Raw genomic sequence first — 22194 nt, forward strand, 5'->3', positions numbered from 1 at the left:
TATATATTTCCCCAATTTCTGTTTAACGGAAAGATTTTTTTTTCCGACACATTCCTAAAGATAATTGTTTTAATAATTGATTTATTTTATCTTTGCCATGTTGACAGGACATAATATTTTACTAGTTTCTAAGATACTAGTATTCAGCTTATAGTGACATTTAAGGGCTTAACTAGGCAAGTTAGGATAATTAGACTGTAAAAATTAGAAACAATATTGCTAAAGGGGACTAATAATATGGTTTTTAAAAAGAAAATAAATAAAAACTGCTTTTATTCTAGCCGAAATAAAACAATTTATTGTTACAAGACTTTCTCCAGAAGGAAACATATTATGGGTAATACTGTGAAAAACTGCTTGCTCTGTTAACTTCTTAAACCCAAGTGCTATTTTGGGATTTCTGCCTGGATTTTGGCTACCCACATTTAAAAGCTTCCCAAATTCACATGCAGAGGTGTAAATGCAAAATTTGGTATCATTTTAAAGTAAACCCTTTGAAATTTAATAAAACACTATTGAGAGTGTTTAAAATAACTGTATATGTTGTCTGTATTATAATAAACACCTAAAAAAAGAGATGCTTTTTGTAATTTTTTTATTAACTCAAATTTGAAAGTGTACCTTTTAGGTTCTGTGTGGTCTAGGTTGCTGTAATACATTTTGGTGGTTCCTGCACATGTTTGTAATCATGGAAAAAAGAAAAATGTCTCTATCATAATCTATGCACAAGTTAATGTATTCCAACTGGTGGAATGGAAACACTGCGATTCATTTGACAACTGTTTGATATGCGAATATAATTCAGTAAAAAGAATGCTAGAATCGTAAGAGCACCGTTAAGAGCTTTCATTTGAGCTATAATTTGTACATTTGTCATATGTGGATACCAGCTCGGGTATCCAAAATACTGTGTATTTAAGTGTAAATAACTTTTGTACAGTAGAATAAAAACCAAGGTGAATCATATGTGCATAAAATATAGATTCTACACTTTCAAACGACACACTTAAAGGGATCTGGTGTAATGCTAGCCCTTTAAATCTTAAAGGGAAAGTCGATAACGTCATGGACCTCCGCAGGGTTTGTGAGGTTAAACATCATTTGGGAAATATACACAGAAGAAAAATCACAGGAGGCTAATAATTCTGACTTCAACTTTAAGTGGAAAGACATAATAACATCAGTTGCAACTTTTATATTGACCTTAAATGTTACTGCGATGAATAAAACAAGACACATCGATATATGTTACATCCATCTCTATCCTTTAATTATGCTCAATCACACCTCAGAAGAGAATGAAGCGGCCCACTGGTGACCGATACACTTACAACAACACATCCACACTCTGATCAACACTAACATGCATTCGTCTATACGTCTCGCACACATTAGTGAGAGCTGTGCTTTTCTCGTCCTCTCACACACACACATACACGCACACGCGATGTAACAGAAGTGGTGAATAGTCCTATCAAAGACACCGCAGTATCCCTGGTAAGATCTAGTTGTGTGGACACAAAAAACCAAGCCTTGTTTTGATTTGAGCGATCATACTGTAGGACTTATCAAAGTATATTAGCATGGATTATAAGTTAAGAGTAATTGAATTACTTTAATTAATACATTGAAAAGCAGCCGCCACCCTCTGTGGCAGGACAGCCAAAGTACCATCAGGGTCCCTCTCACAAATGAGGGTCCCTGACGCCAAAAGCTCAGTAGAACTACAAATGGAGGGTGTTCACGATTACATCTGAAGTGCGTCGCTTTCTGCTCTTTTATGAATTTTGTTCAACAGTCCGGGACGTTTGATATTGTTGCACCTTCATTCTTTAAAAACTATACACAGAACAAAGTCCAACAATAACAGGAAAGAGTTAGTTTTGTTTTGAAAAAGAGCGCCCAAACGGATGCGTGATTGGTCATTGTTCACTTCAGTGAATGGTTTGGTTTATGACGTAAAGTCAGACGCTTCAGTCCAGCTCAATGGGGCTGCTGTCTTCGTGAGCCTCTTCACCATCTTCTTCCTCACCTGAGCCCATTAGGCTATTCAATAGGTTTCCTGTCACAAAGAAAGCCAAACAAACCAGGTTAAAAGATTGTTAGTTAACCCCCCAAAAAACAGTGCTTTTCAATATTTAACCACTTATACTAATTTACAAATTTATATCTTTCGAAATATAAATGGACCTTTGTGTAACAAGAAGATAACAAAAGGGTTGAACTATCAAATTGTCTACCCTTTTGTTATCTTCTTGGCTGTTTTTACCCTATTCAGTTCCATTATAACCAAGCGGTAAACTCCCATTCTCCCTCAGGAAGCCAATACGGAAGTAACTGAAACTGCAATTCCTCGGCCAGCCATTGGGGGCTGGCTGCAAGAATTCCAGATAATAACTGACTGCAATGCTAAATTGGCCAATTTTACTGCTGATAAAAACAGGTTTACATTCTGGTACAAAAGATGGTTTTGGTGCATATAGCTAATTTTACCCTTCAAGACAACTGTGAGGGAGTGAACTCAACGTTTCGTTGATATTAAATTATATTAAGGGCTCTATTTTGAAGATCCATGCGCAAAGTCCAAAGCGCAGGGCAAAAAAGCAATAAAGGCGTGTCCACTTTTGCTATTTAAAGGACGGAAAAATCCGCTTTGCACTGTGGCGCATGGTCTAAAAGGGTTGAGCTTATTTTCTAAATGAGTTATAGGTGTTTTGAGAATAAACCAATCAGAGTCTCATCTCCCATTCCCTTTAAGAGTCAGCTGCGTTGCGCCATAGCGCATTTGCTATTTACATGACGGATTTTGTAAGTGGAAAAACTGAACACTTCACTAGCGAGAAAACAGTTAAATAGAGCATCTACAGCATGAGAATGAGAGATGAGCTTCCTCATTCTTTACTTTCACTTTCGCTCTCGTGGATAGGAAAACTTGTACGCACAGACATCTATTAGCCTATAAATAATTAATTTCTTTAGTTAAGCGCAAAGATTTGTTTTAAAACTATTTCTAAATTCAGTTCTAATTTCCAGCAAATGAATTAATGAACAATAATAACGAAGTGTGTTCAAAAAATATCCTAATACACATGCTATGCCCCATATGGTCTAAAACCTGACAGGTGGACAAATCTGAGCTTGTTTATAATAAAACAAATATACATATACATATAATAAATCATACTGCAAATAATAATAACAACATTATGCAGAAGCAAATTGTTATTTGTTATGAATGAACTGAAAAAGCCCCCAGAGATGAAGAAGGCATGAAAGCATGGTTTTTATATTTATGTAGGCTAGAAAAAATTGTTGTGTAATATTTTAATCCTTTATATATTTTTATATCCTACATACATTTTATATATATATATATATATATATATATATATATATATATATATATATATATATATATATATATATATATATATATATATATATATATATCCTTAATATTTTAATTATGGTGGCTTGAAAAGCCAACATACTGTTATCTCACTTAAACTTATTAGGCTGGCTTGTGTAGCAAGCCAGACTACTGTTATCCTATTAAACTTATTATTATTTTTCTATATTATTATTCTTCTTCTGAGACTAAAAATTAAACTCTATCTCGTCCTAGGCCTTTCAAGCTATGACCATCAAACTCGGGTCAGACCTCCGAACTATTCTGACTCGAGTTGCTATATCTTTTCCGACTGATCTGACTTTCGGTTTTCCGAAAAACGTCCCGGGACCGTCGGAAAAATCCCATAGACGTAACATTGGATCAAACTTTGTGACCTCATAACTCCGCATCAGAATGTCACACAGACTTCTAACTGGGCTCATTTAACTCAGACTATCAAACTGCCAATGACTGATCATCTTTAAACTTTCTGGCCACGCCCTAGCAACCACTTTTGGACCCTAGAAACCTCCCCATAGACTTCCATTGCAAAAGACTCTCATTAGGCTGGCTTGTGTAGCAAGCCAGACTACTGTTATCCTTTTAAACTTATTATTAGGCTGGCTTGTGTAGCAAGCCAGACTACTGTTATCCTATTAAACTTATTATTATTATTTTTATTTTTCTATATTATTCTTCTTCTGAGACTAAAAATTAAACTCTATCTCCTCCTAGGCCATTCAAGCTATGACCATCAAACTTGGGTCAGACCTCCGAACTATTCTGACTCGAGTTGCTATATCCTTTCCGACTGATCCGACTTTCGGTTTCCCGAAAAACGTCCCGGGACCGTCGGAAAAATCCCATAGACGTAACATTGGATCAAACTTTGTGACCTCATAACTCCGCATCAGAATGTCACACAGACTTCTAACTGGGCTCATTTAACTCAGACTATCAAACTGCCAATGACTGATCACCTTTAAACTTTCTGGCCACGCCCTAGCAACCACTTTTGGACCCTAGAAACCGTCCCATAGACTTCCATTGCAAAAGACTCTCATTGACTTTACATGGGATCAAACTTTGTGAGCTCATAACTCTGCATCAGACTGTCCTACAGACTAATGATTGAGCTCATTTAACTCAGCCTAGCCAGCAGCCAATCACTGATGGCCTTTTAACTTTCTAGCCACACCCTAACAACCAGATACTGCACCCTAGCAACTGTCCCATAGACTGCAATTAAAGAGGTTCAGACTGATATTGTCATGCTGCAGTGTGATAGAGACATGGGGGTTGTGTTTAACTGTTCATACTGGCAAGAAGCTTTGATACATCATCAGTCTAAGCTGTCAATCAACTCCATAGCAACAAAACAGACTAACCTAGCAACGATATGGCACCAGCTATATCTCAGCATCAGAACATCGTAGAGAGGCGGGGGTTGGCTTGTTTGACTCATGCTCGCACTCCATCTATCTATCTATCTATCTATCTATCTATCTATCTATCTATCTATCTATCTATCTATCTATCTATCTATCTATCTATCTATCTACCTCTACCTATCTATCTATCTATCTATCTATTTATCTATCTATCTATCTATCTATCTATCTATCTATCTATCTATCTATCTATCCATCATGCTAACAACATGCTAATTCATGCTAGAATCATGCTAGTTACATGCTAATTCATGCTAGAATCATGCTAGTCACATGCTAATTCGTGCTAGAATCATGCTAGTCACATGCTAATTCATGCTAGTATCATGCTAACAACATGCTAATTCATGCTAGAATCATGCTAATTTATGCTAAAATCATGCTAGTAACATGCTAATCCATGCTAGAATCATGCTAACAACATGCTAATTCATGCTAGATTCATGCTAGTAACATGCTAATTCATGCTAGAATCATGCTAGTATCATGCTAATTCATGCTAGCATCGTGCTAACAACATGCTAATTCATGCTAGAATCATGCTAGTAACATGCTAATTCATGCTAGAATCATGCTAACAACATGCTAATTCATGCTAGAATCATGCTAATAACATGCTAATTCATGCTAGAATCATGCTAACAACATGCTAATTCATGCTAGAATCATGCTAACAACATGCTAATTCATGCTAGAATCATGCTAATAACGTGCTAATTCATGCTAGAATCATGCTAGTAACATGCTAATTCATGTTAGAATCATGCTAACAACATGCTAATTCATGCTAGAATCATGCTAGTAACATGCTAATTCATGCTAGAAGCATGCTAACAACATGCTAATTTATGCTAAAATCATGCTAGTAGCATGCTAATTCATGCTAGAATCTTGCTAGTAACATGCTAAATCATGCTAGAGTCATGCTAACAACATGCTAATTCATGCTAGAATCATGCTAACAACATGCTAATTCATGCTAGAATTGTGCTAATTCATGCTAAATTCATGCTAGTAACATGCTAATTCATGCTAGAATCATGCTAGTAACATGCTAATTCATGCTAGAATCGTGCTAACAACATGCTAATTCATGTTAAAATCATGCTAACAACATGCTAATTAATGCTAAAATCATGCTAGTAACATGCTAATTCATGCTAAAATCATGCTAACAACATGCTAATTCATGCTAAAATCATGCTAGTAACATGCTAATTCATGCTAGAATCATGCTAACAACATGCTATTTCACGTTAAAATCATGGTAATAACATGCTAATCTATCTATCTATCTATCTATCTATCTATCTATCTATCTATCTATCTATCTATCTATCTATCTACTATTTATCTTTTCATACTTTTTAAAACTGTTTAAACTAAATAAACTATCACCGTCAGGCTTTCACAAGCCAGCCTCAAAGTTTGTTCTCAAACTTTAAGAATCTAGTTATATTTATTATTCTTCTTCTGAGACTAAAAATTAAACTCTATCTCGTCCTAGGCCTTTCAAGCTATGACCATCAAACTCGGGTCAGACCTCCGAACTATTCTGACTCGAGTTGCTATATCCTTTCCGACTGATCTGACTTTCGGTTTCCCGAAAAACGTCCCGGGACCGTCGGAAAAATCCCATAGACGTAACATTGGATCAAACTTTGTGACCTAATAACTCCGCATCAGAATGTCACACAGACTTCTAACTGGGCTCATTTAACTCAGACTATCAAACTGCCAATGACTGATCACCTTTAAACTTTCTGGCCACGCCCTAGCAACCACTTCTGGACCCTAGAAACCGTCCCATAGACTTCCATTGCAAAAGACTCTCATTGACTTTACATTGGATCAAACTTTGTGAGCTCATAACTCTGCATCAAACTGTCCTACAGACTAATGGCTGAGCTCATTTAACTCAGTCTAGCCAGCAGCCAATCACTGATGGCCTTTTAACTTTTTAGCCACACCCTAACAACCAGATACTGCGCCCTAGCAACTGTCCCATAGACTGCCATTAAAGAGGTTCAGACTGATATTGTCATGCTGCAGTGTGATAGAGACATGGGGGTTGTTTTTAACTGTTCATACTGGCAAGAAGCTTTGATACATCATCAGTCTAAGCTGTCAATCAACTCCATAGCAACAAAACAGAGTAACCTAGCAACGATATGGCACCAGCTATATCTCAGCATCAGAACTTCGTAGAGAGGCGGGGGTTGGCTTGTTTGACTCATGCTCGAACACCATCCATCTATCTATCTATCTATCTATCTATCTATCTATCTATCTATCTATCTATCTATCTATCTCTAACTATCTATCTATCTATCTATCTATCTATCTATCTATCTATCTATCTATCTATCTATCTATCTCTAACTATCTATCTATCTATCTATCTATCTATCTATCTATCTATCTATCTATCTATCTATCTATCTATCTATCTATCTATCCATCATGCTAACAACATGCTAATTCATGCTAGAATCATGCTAGCTACATGCTAATTCATGCTAGAATCATGCTAGTTACATGCTAATTCATGCTAGAATCATGCTAGTTACATGCTAATTCATGCTAGAATCATGCTAGTCACATGCTAATTCATGCTAGAATCATGCTAACAACATGCTAATTCATGCTAGAATCATGCTAACAACATGCTAATTCATGCTAGAATCATGCTAGTAACATGCTAATTCATGTTAGAATCATGCTAACAACATGCTAATTCGTGCTAGAATCATGCTAGTAGCATGCTAATTCATGTTAGAATCATGCTAACAACATGCTAATTCATGCTAGAATCATGCTAGTAACATGCTAATTCATGCTAGAATCATGCTAACAACATGCTAATTCATGCTAGAATCATGCTAGTCACATGCTAATTCATGCTAGAATCATGCTAGTCAAATGCTAATTCATGCTAGAATCGTGCTAACAACATGCTAATTCATGCTAGAATCATGCTAGTAACATGCTAATTCATGCTAGAATCATGCTAGTAACATACTAATTCATGCTAGAATCATGCTAACAACATGATAATTCATGCTAGAATCATGCTAGTAACATGCTAATTCATGCTAGAATCATGCTAACAACATGCTAATTCATGCTAGAATCGTGCTAAATTATGCTAAAATCATGCTAGTAACATGCTAATTCATGTTAAAATCATGCTAGGTACATGCTAATTCATGCTAGAATCATGCTAGTAACATGCTAATTCATGCTAGAATCGTGCTAGTAACATGCTAATTCATACTAGAATCATGCTAGTAACATGCTAATTCATGCTAGAATTATGCTAACAACATGCTAATTCATGCTAGAATCATGCTAGTAACATGCTAATTCATGCTAGAATCGTGCTAACAACATGCTAAATCATGCTAGAATCATGCTAACAACATGCTAAATCATGCTAGAATCATGCTAACAACATGCTAATTAATGCTAGAATCATGCTAACATTATGCTAATTTATGCTAGAATCATGCTAACAACATCTATCTATCTATCTATCTATCTATCTATCTATCTATCTATCTATCTATCTATCTATCTATCTATCTATCTATCTATCTATCTATCTATCTATCTTTTCTTACTTTTTAAAAACTGTTTAAATAAACTATTACCGTCAGGCTTTCACAAGCCAGCCTCAAAGTTTGTTCTCAAACTTTAAGAATCTAGTTATTATGTTGGCTTGAGAAAGCCAACATACTGTAATGCTACTTAAACTTATTCTTATTATTATTCTTATTATTATTATTATTCCGGCTTCTGACCAAAAAAAAGCAATCGCTTCTCCTCCCAGGGCTTAGATGCTACAAGCCCCAAATTTGGTCAAAAGCTGTCTATTGCCCATGAGATGGTTGCTGTATGTCCTCATGCCGATAAGATTTGTAGTTTTTGAATTAAAAAATTTTTGAATTAAAAAATTGTAAATATTACAATCGAGTATTTGGGGCATATAAAAAAGTATACAATCCTCAAATTTGGCCAAAAGATGTGCTTTAAATTGAAGATAATTATCATATTTATTTGGTGTAATTATAAATAACAGTTTTCCTATAAATATTTTTTTTATATTAAATTTGTTAATTTCAAACCTAAAGCTTGTCAGAGTGTCCACGAGATGGCGCCAGAGAACCATTTTTGAGCCCTTTGTAATTTAGTAATGGCCCTTTAAGAGGCGGAGATATCCGGGCTGACTGTTTTTGCTCTACAGAAAGTTCGGCTCATTTCAGACGTGCTTGTTACAACATTTGAAGCTGTTTACATTAAAATTTCTCAGCGAAAATACACAAATACAAGTATTACAACACTATTTAGTGTTCCTTTAAGAGGCAGAGAGATCCGTGGTAACATTCACGTATATTATACAATAAACATATTTAATATAAAATCATTCTAACTTTATTTTTTATCTGTATTTTAACCCTCTAAAACAGCTATGTCCTTGCCACAAAACTAATAATCCATCTTCAAAACCTACAATTTCTTTCCATTCGGTGCGGTCGGACCTGAACGTCTTTATACCATTGTAATCACGTGTAAATTCTAACAAAGACAATGTTTGCACTTCTTAAATCACATTTTATTTATTGTGCAAAAACAGTATTATAATGTTTTAATGCAAAAATGTTAACAACAATTATTTACAAACAATAAAAATAAAGTGTGTGTATATAAATATATATATATATATATATATATATATATATATATATATATATATATATATATATATATATATATATATATATACATACAGTTGATGTCAGAATTATTAGCTCCCCTGTTTATTTTTTCCCCAATTTCTGTTTAATGGAGGGAAGATTGTTTCAGCACATTTCTAGGCATAATAGTTTTAAAAACCTATATCTAATTACTGATTTATTTTATCTTTGCCATGATGACATTAAATAATGTTTGACTTGATATTTTTCAAGACACTTCTATACAGCTTAAAGTCACATTTAAAGGCTTAACTAGGTTAATAAGGTGAACTAGGCAGGTTAGGGTAATCAGGCAAGTTATTGTATAACGATGGTTTGTTCTGTAGATTATCAAAAAAAATTGCTTAAAGGGGATAATAATTGTGTCCCAAAAATGATTTTTAAATAATTAATAACTGCTTTTATTCTAGCCGAAATAAAACAAATAAGACTTTCTCAAGAAGAAAAAATATTATCAGACATACTGTGAAAATTTCCTTGCTCTGTTAAACATCATTTGGGAAATATTTAAAAAAGGAAAAAAAAATCAAATGGGGGTTAATAATTCTGACTTCAACTGTATGTATATATATATATATATATATATATATATATATATATATATATATATATATATATATATATATATATATATATATATATATATATATACACATACACACACACACATACACACATTTATGGTTAGTGTTATAAGGATTATTTTATCCCCCTTTTATGTTGGCAAAAACATAAGTTTACTTCAGATATTTCTTTCAAAACAGAATATTCTGTACCGCAAAAAAGCCTTCTCCTCACTTGTGATAATGACAATGAAAGCCAAGCTTTTGGCCTATGCTGTACCAAAAAAAAATAAAATCACCCAGGTGATGACAATTAAATATTACGATTATAACATTGTGTTGGTGGCCAGTGGGGTGGAACAACGTCATTGGTCAGAATTAACCACGTGATGAAGACGGCCTAATATTGTATTTAATGCAATTTTCTTCCTGTAAACTGTATATAACTATATAACTATAACCATATATATAATGCTGCAAATTACTGTAAATTGACTATACTCTATATTAACTGCAAAACTGATAAGACTGATTAAATAATAGACAAATTAACTAAATGTATGTGCTGTTGTTTCATTAGTGTTTTAATTTAATATTTTTCTTTATATGATATTTATTATAATGTAATTTTGTTCAGATTATAATATATACTATAAATACTAACTATACTATAGTGATCTGCATTAAACAACCTGAACAAATCAGTCCTCTCTCTCTCTCTCGATTTGATCAAAAATGTAAATGAGGCCTTCCGATTAACAGTCCAGTGTACCCTAGCAACAGCCTAGAAACCACTCAGAACACCTTAGCAACTACCTAGGAATGCCTTAGCAACATCTTAGCAACCGCCTAGCAACCACTTCTCAACCGCTGTGCTTCCTGCCAACTGCCTTTGAGTCCCCGGCGCAGTCACGTTGGCTTTCTCAAGCCAACATCAAAGTTCGTCAACGAACTTTAGGTTCTAGTTATTAGGCTGGCTTGTGTAGCAAGCCAGACTACTGTTATCCTATTAAACTTATTATTATTAGGCTGGCTTGTGTAGCAAGCCAGACTACTGTTATCCTATTAAACTTATTATTATTATTCTATATTATTATTCTTCTTCTGAGACTAAAAATTAAACTCTATCTCGTCCTAGGCCTTTCAAGCTATGACCATCAAACTTGGGTCAGACCTCCGAACTATTCTGACTCGAGTTGCTATATCTTTTCCGACTGATCCGACTTTCGGTTTTCCGAAAAACGTCCCGGGACCGTCGGAAAAATCCCATAGACGTAACATTGGATCAAACTTTGCGACCTCATAACTCCGCGTCAGAATGTCACACAGACTTCTAACTAGGCTCATTTAACTCAGACCATCAATCTGCCAATGACTGATCACCTTTAAACTTTCTGGCCACGCCCTAGCAACCACTTTTGGACCCTAGAAACCGTCCCATAGACTTCCATTGCAAAAGACTCTCATTGACTTTACATTGGATCAAACTTTGTGAGCTCATAACTCTGCATCAAACTGTCCTACAGACTAATGGCTGAGCTCATTTAACTCAGTCTAGCCAGCAGCCAATCACCGATGGCCTTTTAACTTTCTAGCCACACCCTAACAACCAGATACTGCACCCTAGCAACTGTCCCATAGACTGCCATTAAAGAGGTTCAGACTGATATTGTCATGCTGCAGTGTGATAGAGACATGGGGGTTGTTTTTAACTGTTCATACTGGCAAGAAGCTTTGATACATCATCAGTCTAAGCTGTCAATCAACTCCATAGCAACAAAACAGACTAACCTAGCAACGATATGACACCAGCTATATCTCAGCATCAGAACATCGTAGAGAGGCGGGGGTTGGCTTGTTTGACTCATGCTCTTACACCATCTATCTATCTATCTATCTATCTATCTATCTATCTATCTATCTATCTATCTATCTATCTATCTATCTACATCTTTCTATCTATCTATCTATCTATCTATCTATCTATCTATCTATCTATCTATCTATCTATCTATCTATCTATCTATCTACATATTTCTATCTATCTATCTATCTATCTATCTATCTATCTATCTATCTATCTATCTATCTATCTATCTATCTATCTGTCTGTCTGTCTGTATCCATCTATCTATCTATCTATCTATCTATCTATCTATCTATCTATCTATCTATCTATCTATCTATCTATCTATCTATCTATCTATCTATCTATCTACATATTTCTATCTATCTATCTATCTATCTATCTATCTATCTATCTATCTATCTATCTATCTATCTATCTATCTATCTATCTATCTATCTATCTGTCTGTCTGTCTGTATCCATCTATCTATCTATCTATCTATCTATCTATCTATCTATCTATCTATCTATCTATCTATCTATCTATCTATCTATCTACCTCTTTCTATCTATCTATCTATCTATCTATCTATCTATCTATCTATCTATCTATCTATCTATCTATCTATCTATCTATCATGCTAACAATATGCTAATTCATGCTAGAAACATGCTAGTTACATGCTAATTTATACTAGAATCATGCTAGTAACATGCTAATTCATGCTAGAATCATGCTAACAACATGCTAATTCATGCTAGAATCATGCTAGTAACATGCTAATTCATGCTAGAATCATGCTAACAACATGCTAATTCATGCTAGAATCATGCTAGTAACATGCTAATTCATGCTAGAATAATGCTAGTAACATGCTAATTTATGCTAGAATCATGCTAGTAACATGCTAATTCATGCTAAAATCATGCTAGTAACATGCTAATTCATGCTAGAATCATGCTAACAACATGCTAATTCATGCTAGAATCATGCTAGTAGCATGCTAATTCATGCTAGAATCATGCTAACAACATGCTAATTTATGCTAGAATCATGCTAGTAACATGCTAATTCATGCTAAAATCATGCTAGTAACATGCTAATTCATGCTAGAATCATGCTAGCAACATGCTAATTCATGCTAGAATCATGCTAGTAGCATGCTAATTCATGCTAGAATCATGCTAACAACATGCTAATTCATGCTAGAATCATGCTAGTAACATGCTAATTCATGCTAGAATCATGCTAACAACATGCTAATTCATGCTAGAATAATGCTAGTAACATGCTAATTCATGCTAGAATCATGCTAGTAACATGCTAATTCATGCTAAAATCATGCTAGTAACATGCTAATTCATGCTAGAATCATGCTAACAACATGCTAATTCATGCTAGAATCATGCTAGTAGCATGCTAATTCATGCTAGAATCATGCTAACAACATGCTAATTTATGCTAGAATCATGCTAGTAACATGCTAATTCATGCTAAAATCATGCTAGTAACATGCTAATTCATGCTAGAATCATGCTAGCACCATGCTAATTCATGCTAGAATCATGCTAGTAGCATGCTAATTCATGCTAGAATCATGCTAACAACATGCTAATTTATGCTAGAATCATGCTAGTAACATGCTAATTCATGCTAAAATCATGCTAGTAACATGCTAATTCATGCTAGAATAATGCTAGTAACATGCTAATTCATGCTAGAATCATGCTAGTAACATGCTAATTCATGCTAGAATCATGCTAACAACATGCTAATTTATGCTAGAATCATGCTAGTAACATGCTAATTCATGCTAAAATCATGCTAGTAACATGCTAATTCATGCTAGAATCATGCTAACAACATGCTAATTCATGCTAGAATCATGCTAGTAACATGCTAATTCATGCTAGAATCATGCTAACAACATGCTAATTCATGCTAGAATCATGCTAGTAACATGCTAATTCATGCTAGAATAATGCTAGTAACATGCTAATTTATGCTAGAATCATGCTAGTAACATGCTAATTCATGCTAGAATCATGCTAGTAACATGCTAATTCATGCTAAAATCATGCTAGTAACATGCTAATTCATGCTAGAATCATTCTAACAACTTGCTAATTCATGCTAGAATCATGCTAACAAGATGCTAATTCATGCTAGAATCATGCTAGTAGCATGCTAATTCATGCTAGTAACATGCTAATTTATGCTAAAATCATGCTAGTAACATGCTAATTCATGCTAGAATCATGTTAAAAACATGCTAATTCATGCTAGAATCATGCTAATAACATGCTAATCTATCTATCTATCTATCTATCTATCTATCTATCTATCTATCTATCTATCTATCTATCTATCTATCTATCTTTTCATAGTTTTAAAAACTGTTTAAACTAAATAAACTATTACCGTCAGGCTTTCACAAGCCAGCCTCAAAGTTTGTTCTCAAACTTTAAGAATCTAGTTATTCTATATTATTATTCTTCTTCTGAGACTAAAAATTAAACTCTATCTCGTCCTAGGCCTTTCAAGCTATGACCATCAAACTTGGGTCAGACCTCCGAACTATTCTGACTCGAGTTGCTATATCTTTTCCGACTGATCCGACTTTCGGTTTTCCGAAAAACGTCCCGGGACCGTCGGAAAAATCCCATAGACGTAACATTGGATCAAACTTTGCGACCTCATAACTCCGCGTCAGAATGTCACACAGACTTCTAACTAGGCTCATTTAACTCAGACCATCAATCTGCCAATGACTGATCACCTTTAAACTTTCTGGCCACGCCCTAGCAACCACTTTTGGACCCTAGAAACCGTCCCATAGACTTCCATTGCAAAAGACTCTCATTGACTTTACATTGGATCAAACTTTGTGAGCTCATAACTCTGCATCAAACTGTCCTACAGACTAATGGCTGAGCTCATTTAACTCAGTCTAGCCAGCAGCCAATCACCGATGGCCTTTTAACTTTCTAGCCACACCCTAACAACCAGATACTGCACCCTAGCAACTGTCCCATAGACTGCCATTAAAGAGGTTCAGACTGATATTGTCATGCTGCAGTGTGATAGAGACATGGGGGTTGTTTTTAACTGTTCATACTGGCAAGAAGCTTTGATACATCATCAGTCTAAGCTGTCAATCAACTCCATAGCAACAAAACAGACTAACCTAGCAACGATATGACACCAGCTATATCTCAGCATCAGAACATCGTAGAGAGGCGGGGGTTGGCTTGTTTGACTCATGCTCTTACACCATCTATCTATCTATCTATCTATCTATCTATCTATCTATCTATCTATCTATCTATCTACATCTTTCTATCTATCTATCTATCTATCTATCTATCTATCTATCTATCTATCTATCTATCTATCTATCTATCTATCTATCTATCTATCTACATATTTCTATCTATCTATCTATCTATCTATCTATCTATCTATCTATCTATCTATCTATCTATCTATCTGTCTGTCTGTCTGTCTGTATCCATCTATCTATCTATCTATCTATCTATCTATCTATCTATCTATCTATCTATCTATCTATCTATCTATCTATCTATCTACATATTTCTATCTATCTATCTATCTATCTATCTATCTATCTATCTATCTATCTATCTATCTATCTATCTATCTATCTGTCTGTCTGTCTGTATCCATCTATCTATCTATCTATCTATCTATCTATCTATCTATCTATCTATCTATCTATCTATCTATCTACCTCTTTCTATCTATCTATCTATCTATCTATCTATCTATCTATCTATCTATCTATCTATCTATCTATCTATCTATCTATCTATCATGCTAACAATATGCTAATTCATGCTAGAAACATGCTAGTTACATGCTAATTTATACTAGAATCATGCTAGTAACATGCTAATTCATGCTAGAATCATGCTAACAACATGCTAATTCATGCTAGAATCATGCTAGTAACATGCTAATTCATGCTAGAATCATGCTAACAACATGCTAATTCATGCTAGAATCATGCTAGTAACATGCTAATTCATGCTAGAATAATGCTAGTAACATGCTAATTTATGCTAGAATCATGCTAGTAACATGCTAATTCATGCTAAAATCATGCTAGTAACATGCTAATTCATGCTAGAATCATGCTAACAACATGCTAATTCATGCTAGAATCATGCTAGTAGCATGCTAATTCATGCTAGAATCATGCTAACAACATGCTAATTTATGCTAGAATCATGCTAGTAACATGCTAATTCATGCTAAAATCATGCTAGTAACATGCTAATTCATGCTAGAATCATGCTAGCAACATGCTAATTCATGCTAGAATCATGCTAGTAGCATGCTAATTCATGCTAGAATCATGCTAACAACATGCTAATTCATGCTAGAATCATGCTAGTAACATGCTAATTCATGCTAGAATCATGCTAACAACATGCTAATTCATGCTAGAATAATGCTAGTAACATGCTAATTCATGCTAGAATCATGCTAGTAACATGCTAATTCATGCTAAAATCATGCTAGTAACATGCTAATTCATGCTAGAATCATGCTAACAACATGCTAATTCATGCTAGAATCATGCTAGTAGCATGCTAATTCATGCTAGAATCATGCTAACAACATGCTAATTTATGCTAGAATCATGCTAGTAACATGCTAATTCATGCTAAAATCATGCTAGTAACATGCTAATTCATGCTAGAATCATGCTAGCACCATGCTAATTCATGCTAGAATCATGCTAGTAGCATGCTAATTCATGCTAGAATCATGCTAACAACATGCTAATTTATGCTAGAATCATGCTAGTAACATGCTAATTCATGCTAAAATCATGCTAGTAACATGCTAATTCATGCTAGAATAATGCTAGTAACATGCTAATTCATGCTAGAATCATGCTAGTAACATGCTAATTCATGCTAGAATCATGCTAACAACATGCTAATTTATGCTAGAATCATGCTAGTAACATGCTAATTCATGCTAAAATCATGCTAGTAACATGCTAATTCATGCTAGAATCATGCTAACAACATGCTAATTCATGCTAGAATCATGCTAGTAACATGCTAATTCATGCTAGAATCATGCTAACAACATGCTAATTCATGCTAGAATCATGCTAGTAACATGCTAATTCATGCTAGAATAATGCTAGTAACATGCTAATTTATGCTAGAATCATGCTAGTAACATGCTAATTCATGCTAGAATCATGCTAGTAACATGCTAATTCATGCTAAAATCATGCTAGTAACATGCTAATTCATGCTAGAATCATTCTAACAACTTGCTAATTCATGCTAGAATCATGCTAACAAGATGCTAATTCATGCTAGAATCATGCTAGTAGCATGCTAATTCATGCTAGTAACATGCTAATTTATGCTAAAATCATGCTAGTAACATGCTAATTCATGCTAGAATCATGTTAAAAACATGCTAATTCATGCTAGAATCATGCTAATAACATGCTAATCTATCTATCTATCTATCTATCTATCTATCTATCTATCTATCTATCTATCTATCTATCTATCTATCTATCTATCTATCTATCTATCTATCTATCTATCTATCTTTTCATAGTTTTAAAAACTGTTTAAACTAAATAAACTATTACCGTCAGGCTTTCACAAGCCAGCCTCAAAGTTTGTTCTCAAACTTTAAGAATCTAGTTCTTCTTCTTCTTTCTTCTGAGACTAATTTTAAAGTCTATCTCCTCCTAACCCTTTCAAGCTTCATACCTCAAACTTTCGTCAAACCTTCAAACTGGTCTGACTCGGGTTGCTATATCTTTTCCGACTGATCCGACTTTCGGTTTTCCGAAAAACGACCCGGAAAATTCCCAAAATTCCCATTGACTTAACATTGGGTCAAACTTTGTGACCTCATAACTCTGCATCAGACGTTCCTACAGACTTCTAACTGGGCTCATTTAACTCAGTCTAGCCAGCAGCCAATAACTGATGACCTTTAAACTTACTAGCCACTCCCTAGCAACCACTTTTGGCACCCTAGCAACTGTCCCATAGACTTCCATTGTAAAAGACTGCCATTGACTTAACATTGAGTCAACCTTTGTGAGCTCATAACTCTGCATCAGACTGTCCTACAGACTAGAGTCAGGCCTCATTCAACTCAGTCTAGTCAGCAGCCAATCACTGATGACCTTTAGACTTACTAGCCACTCCCTAGCAACCACTTATGGCACCCTAGCAACTGTCCCGTAGACTTCCATTCAAAAGACTCTCATTGACTTAACATGGGATCAAACTTTGTGAGCTCATAACTCTGCATCAGACTGTCATAGAGACTAATGGCTGAGCTCAATTAACTCAGTCTAGCCAGCAGCCAATCACTGATGGCCTTTTAACTTTCTAGCCACACCCCTAACTACCACATACTGCACCCTAGCAACTGTCCCGTAGACTTCCATTACAAAAGACTCTCATTGACTTAACATGGGATCAAACTTTGTGACCTCAAAACTCTGCATCAGACTGTCATAGAGACTAATGGCTGAGCTCATTTAACTCAGTCTAGCCAGCAGCCAATCACTGATGGCCTTTTAACTTTCTAGCCACACCCCTAACTACCACATACTGCACCCTAGCAACTGTCCTATAGAATGTAATTAGCTGTGCTATCAAATGCTTACATGCATATCTTTGCATAGCAGTGTCCTATTGACTTGGGGGATGGCTCATCTGACTCAGACAACCAATGAGCATCTCAATATGATAATAAAGCTCACAAGCCACGCCCCCAAATTGATTCCATAGACTTCCATTAAAATAGGCCAAGATGCATATCTTTGCATAGCAGTGTCATAGAGACACGGGGGTTGGTTCATTAGACTAAGACAACCAACCACATTCAAGTTAACTCTGTAACCTCGCCCATAGCAACAAAACAGAGTACCCTAGCAACCATTCATCAACAGCTATATCTCAGCATCAGAACATCGTAGAGACTTGGAGATTGGCTCGTTTGACTCATGCTAGCAAACGAAACTTCCTATATGCTACACATGCTAGCAGTGACTAGCTACATGCTAATATTGACTAGCCAAGTACTGTAACTTGCTAGAAATGCTTACTAAGTATAAATGTTTTATCAAGCATGTATGTGAGGCTTGCCTAGTAACCAACCAGGGTACCCTAGCAACTGCCTAGCAACCACCCAAATTACCCTAGCAACCGCCTAGCAACCACCTAGCAACGGCCTAGTAATGCCTTAGTAAGGGCCTAGCGACCACTCAGGACACCCTAGCAACCGCTTAGCAACCACTCAGAATACCTTAGCAACCACCTAGCAACACCTTAGCAACCACCTAGCAACCACTTGGGACACCTTAGCAACCACCTAGCAACACCTTAGCAACCACCTAGCAACCACTCAGAACACCCTAGCAACTGCCTAGCAACGCCTTAGCAACCACCTAGCAACCACTCAGGACACCCTAGCAACCACCTAGCAACACCTTAGCAACCACCTAGCAACCACTCAGGACACCCTAGCAACCACCTAGCAACGCCTTAGCAACCACTCAGAACACCCTAGCAACCATCTAGCAACCACTTAGGACACCTTAGCAACCACCTAGCAACACCTTAGCAACCACTCAGAACACCCTAGCAACCGCCTAGCAACACCTTAGCAACCACCTAGCAACCACTTAGGACACCCTAGCAACCGCCTAGCAACACCTTAGCAACCACCTAGCAACACCTTAGCAACCACCTAGCAACCACTCAGGACACCTTAGCAACCACCTAGCAACACCTTAGCAACCACCTAGCAACCACTCAGAACACCCTAGCAACCGCCTAGCAACACCTTAGCAACCACCTAGCAACCACTCAGGACACCTTAGCAACCACCTAGCAACACCTTAGCAACCACCTAGCAACCACTCAGAACACCCTAGCAACCGCCTAGCAACACCCTAGCAACCACCTAGCAACGCCTTAGCAACCACTCAGAATACCCTAGCAACCACCTAGCAACCACTTAGGACACCTTAGCAACCACCTAGCAACACCTTAGCAACCACTCAGAACACCCTAGCAACCGCCTAGCAACACCTTAGCAACCACCTAGCAACCACTCAGAATACCCTAGCGACCACCTTGCAACACCTTAGTAACCACTTAGCAACTAGTCAGAACACCTTAGCAACTGCCTAGCACCACCTTAGCAACCACCTAGCAACCCCTCAAAACACCCTAGCAACCGTCTAGCAACACCCTAGCAACCACCAAGCAAATAGTCAGACCACCTTAGCAACTGCCTTGCACCACCTTAGCAACCACCTAGCAACCACTTAAAACACCCTAGCAACCGCCTAGTAAAATGCTAATTCATGCTAGAATCATGCTAACAACATGCTAATTCATGCTAGAATCATGCTAGTAACATGCTAATTTATGCTAGATGTATGCAAACAACATGCTAATTCATGCTAGAATCATGCTAGTAACATGCTAATTCATGCTAGAATCATGCTAACAACATGCTAATTCATGTAAGAATCATGCTACTAACATGCTAATTCATGCTAGAATTATCCTAGTAGCATGCTAATTCATGCTAGAATCATGCTAGTAACATGCTAATTCATGCTAGAATCACGCTTACAACATGCTAATTCATGCTAGAATCATGCTAGTAACATGCTAATTCATGCTAGAATCATGCTAACAACATGCTAATTCATGTAAGAATCATGCTACTAACATGCTAATTCATGCTAGTAATATGTTAACTCAAGCTAAAATCATACTAACATTCTATTTACACTTTAAAACCACTTCAAACTTTCAGATTCGGCTTTTCAAGCCACCATAAAGTTTGTCCTCAAACTTTAATATCTAGTTTTACTTGCTTTTCATCATCATCATCATCAAAATAGATTGATTTTACTACTTGAAATTAATGTCTTTGTGATCCTTTAGACTGAAAGTACAGCGTTGTTTTACTTGTCACACAAAAGCAAGTTTCTTACCTAGCAAACCACCATATGATGACGACTGTTTGGGTGGCACTCCAAAAAACAGCTGTCCTATTCTATCCAGATACTGAGGACAAAAGAAAGAAGAACAAAATGTGTGTTATTCACATGTCTGATAGTCCTACATCATATAGACTCCAAGCTACATTTATAACGTTGAAGCGAAATCTCTTTGTGTGCATTAGATTAGCAACATGCTAACTTCAAACTCTTCTGTAATCTGTTGAGAGTCACGCTAGCATTATTTGTGTATTTCTATGCTTTGGATTGTTTTGTGAGTTCTGGAAACACACAGCCAAGTATGAATATCTTGTTTTAGTGCACTTTAGTGACTGTCTGAATGCATTCGATCACATAAATGTTTCATTATGAAAGCACATCAAAAATGTTTTTACTTCTGAAAATGGTCAAAAGTGGAGGAGCACAAAATGTTTTAGTTCTTATTTAGCATCGTCCACTTGTGTTTAAACTGACGAAAGTGCATCTTGATGTAAACAAAGCCTGATATACCCTGAGGCCTTTTGAAAAAAACGAGTTGAACAAAATCTGGCTTGCAGAGTAAGTTTCTGGTTGACAAATCCAAAGAAATGTAAACCCAGAGTTAACTTTAGGGTGCATACACATGTAGTGACACGTGCAGCTAACAGCTATTCACATGAGATTGTCAGTCTAATTTAGTTCTCACAGTTCACGTCTCTGTTGAAAAATAACATGTTTCATTATTAAAAATCTAATAAATCAAAACATATACGAGGGTGAAATAAACACTGGTGATGCAGCAATAATTATGACGGCAACTTAAAGAAAATACAATAATGCAATCAAATTTTTTAATTGAATAATTTAAGTTGGCGAGGCAGTGGCGCAGTAGGTAGTGCTGTCGCCTCACAGCAAGAAGGTCGCTGGTTGGCGTCCGCTCTGGTTGGCTCCGTTCAGTTGGCGTTTCTGTGTGGAGTTTGCATGTTCTCCCTGCCTTCGTGTGGGTTTCCTCCGGGTGCTCCGGTTTCCCCCACAGTCCAAAGACATGTGGTACAGGTGAATTGGGTAGGCTAAATTGTCTGTAGAGTATGAGTGTGTGTGTGGATGTTTCCCAGAGATGGGTTGCGGCTGGAAGGGCATCCGCTGCTTAAAACTTGCTGG

General features: G+C 36.1%; 1 protein-coding gene across 4 annotated transcripts in view; it reads right to left on the reverse strand.

Moving 5' to 3' along the window:
- The window catches only part of get4 (guided entry of tail-anchored proteins factor 4), a 707996-nt gene that overhangs the window by 672699 nt on the left and 13103 nt on the right, over positions 1–22194 (reverse strand). For 2 of the 4 annotated variants that reach the window (NM_001199907.1, XM_087275442.1), the window contains 2 exon segments: positions 1245–2062; positions 21049–21121. The exons of 1 other annotated variant lie outside the window; for it this stretch is intronic. In NM_001199907.1, coding sequence (NP_001186836.1) covers positions 1974–2062; positions 21049–21121 — 162 coding nt within the window. In that variant the 3' untranslated portion in view covers positions 1245–1973. 4 annotated transcript variants of the gene reach the window in all.

Source organism: Danio rerio, chromosome 12 (assembly GCF_052040795.2).
Source record: "Danio rerio strain M-AB ecotype USA chromosome 12, GRCz13ab, whole genome shotgun sequence".
Lineage (NCBI taxonomy): Eukaryota > Metazoa > Chordata > Actinopteri > Cypriniformes > Danionidae > Danio > Danio rerio.